At 38.4% G+C, this 2,466-nt stretch overlaps 1 protein-coding gene across 4 annotated transcripts in view; it reads left to right on the forward strand.

The window, feature by feature from the left end:
* cad (carbamoyl-phosphate synthetase 2, aspartate transcarbamylase, and dihydroorotase) overlaps positions 1-2,466 on the forward strand; it is a 31,848-nt gene that overhangs the window by 15,701 nt on the left and 13,681 nt on the right. For all 4 annotated transcript variants that reach the window (XM_016470746.1, XM_016470747.1, XM_016470748.1 and 1 more), the window contains exons 25-26: positions 737-841; positions 1,013-1,255. In XM_016470746.1, coding sequence (XP_016326232.1) covers positions 737-841; positions 1,013-1,255 — 348 coding nt within the window. The remainder of the gene's footprint in view (positions 1-736; positions 842-1,012; positions 1,256-2,466) is intronic.

Consider the following 2,466-nt stretch of genomic DNA (forward strand, 5'->3'; position numbering starts at 1 on the left):
TGTACTGTGTAAAAAAAGCGTTGGAATGCTGAAAAAGCATTTTCAGTGACAATGTTTGGATTTGAAATCAAACTAATGGATAAATGTTGTGTTTGTAGTAAACCGCAACGGATCAGTAGCAGACTCCTGTGTGAAAGTACAGTCACCTAAGAGGGGAATTCCCCCCATTTTCAAAAATGAAATTCAGGCCCTGAATAAATGTCTAAAAATCCTGATTGGAGTATCACTATAAATAGTTATAAATGATAAAAAGAAGGCTTTAAAAGATCTGTATCGGCAGATACTGCTTTCTGTGATTGGCGATCGGAGATTGGCCTCAAAAATCCTGATCGGAGCACCCCTAGTAAAAAAAATCTAGATTCTTAAAGGGGCAGTTCACCCAAAAATGAAAATTCTGTCATTAATTACTCGCCCTCATGTCGTTCCAAATCCGTGAGACCTCCGTTTTTCTTCGGAACACAAATTAAGATATTTTTGATGAAATCAGAGCTTTCTGACCCTGCAGAGAGAGCAACACAACTGACACGTTCAAGGCCCAGAAAGGTAGTAAGTACATTGTTAAAATAGTCCATGTGACTTCAGTGGTTCAACCGTAGTTTTATGAAGCTACGAGAATACAGTTTCTTCTCTTCCGTGTCATTCTTCGGGTTTGGAGCGACATGAGGGTGAGTAATTATTGACAATTTTAATTTTGGGGTAAACATATCCCTTTAAGTGAAAAATGTATGTCTTTCAGAGTAAGAGCGAGCTTCTGCCCACAGTCCAGACCTTGGAGAGTTTGGGTTATAACCTGTATGCCAGTCTAGGCACTGCTGACTTCTACACTGAACATGGAGTCAAGGTACAGTGAATAACAAAACATTGTAACTTATTAAAAAATAACATCTGCTAATGAACTTCTTTTGTGTTTTTCTTGCTAATTTAACTAGTTAAGTTTGCTAGTTTTACAGCTAATTTAACAGGTTAAGTTTGCTGTTTTATGAATTCTGTTTGTTTTTCTGTCTCCTATCAGGTGATGGCAGTGGACTGGCCTTTTGAAGAGGAGAGTGACTGCCCTAGTAAGGACAAACAAAGGAACATCATGGACTATCTGGAGGAGAACCATTTTGACTTGGTCGTCAATTTGTCCATGAGGAACTCTGGTGGAAGACGCTTGTCCTCCTTTGTGACCAAAGGTTACCGCACTCGTCGAATGGCCATTGACTACTCCGTACCACTCATCACTGACATCAAGTGCACCAAGTTGTTTGTTCAGGTGAGCTGTGACAAACTCACATTAACAACCCAACAAATGTAAAAGTTTATACTACAGATGTGGCCATTACAAATGCATTAGAATGAGACTTTTTTTTGTTGTTGTCGCGTCCGTTGCCGTGGTTATCACGGTGTCAATCACTGGTATTTCAAGAGGTAATCCAGCATAAATATGCAGATGTCATTCCCGAAACTTTGCAGCATGTATGTAATAAGTTTCATACAAATTCTGAATGGATTATAGCCTAGAAAGTGCACAAAGCACGCTCCTCTTATTGTCATTAAAAAGTGTCACTCATCCAAGTTAATCGCGATCTCACAAAGTTCACAATATATAATCCATAAAGCTCTCTAAACTGCACAATGAATCTCTTATTTACATTGTGTCTGCACTTTAATTATGAGGTGATTCAAAAGTGTGCAAAACTGCACTTAATGAAAACTTTGGCACTTTCAGTGGTGAGGGAATAAACTAAAACCTTTCTGATTGATCATTGCGTTCAAAAAATCAACAGATATGTCTGTGATTGGCTATATTGCTCAACGCTGCAAAAGCATGTTGTAAATAGTGCAAATATGCACTGGATAGTTTGCCAGATCTTCAGTTGCTTTTGCTTTCATTTGAGGGTATTTAACACCTTCTATTATCCCTTTAGAACCGGTCCTGGGCCTAGCTAACAATTGCAGCAGGGCTGACATCGGGGTTTCCATGACTAACGATATGGGGCAACTGCACACACACCCCAAACCCCCCCAATGTCACCCATGTCAGTGCTATGTGATTGCCGATACACACCTGCATCCACTTGATGTGCACAAATTACCATAGACATCAATATATGCAGGCACAGATACTAGAACCCAAGGCATTATCACAGGCTACAAAACAAATCACAATTTCATGTTTGTCATAATTAATTATCTATGTCAACAACCCAAATACATCTTTAGAACAAACACACACATATATATGCACTCTATAGGCTATTTTTTGTGTATTGTCTAAAATTCTACTAGAGCTCCTAAGGTGGTTCTAGAGCTTCTTCTAGAGCAGGGCTGGGCAACTTCAGTCCTGGAGGGCCACTGTCCTGCAGAGTTTATTTCCAACTCTAATCAAACTAATCAAAATAATAATAAAAAAAAAAAGTATATATATATATATATATATATATATATATATGCTGTACTGTTAAAAAGGTTTGGATTGATCAA

Source organism: Sinocyclocheilus anshuiensis, unplaced genomic scaffold (genome assembly GCF_001515605.1).
Source record: "Sinocyclocheilus anshuiensis isolate Anshui unplaced genomic scaffold, SAMN03320099.WGS_v1.1 scaffold2322, whole genome shotgun sequence".
NCBI lineage: Eukaryota > Metazoa > Chordata > Actinopteri > Cypriniformes > Cyprinidae > Sinocyclocheilus > Sinocyclocheilus anshuiensis.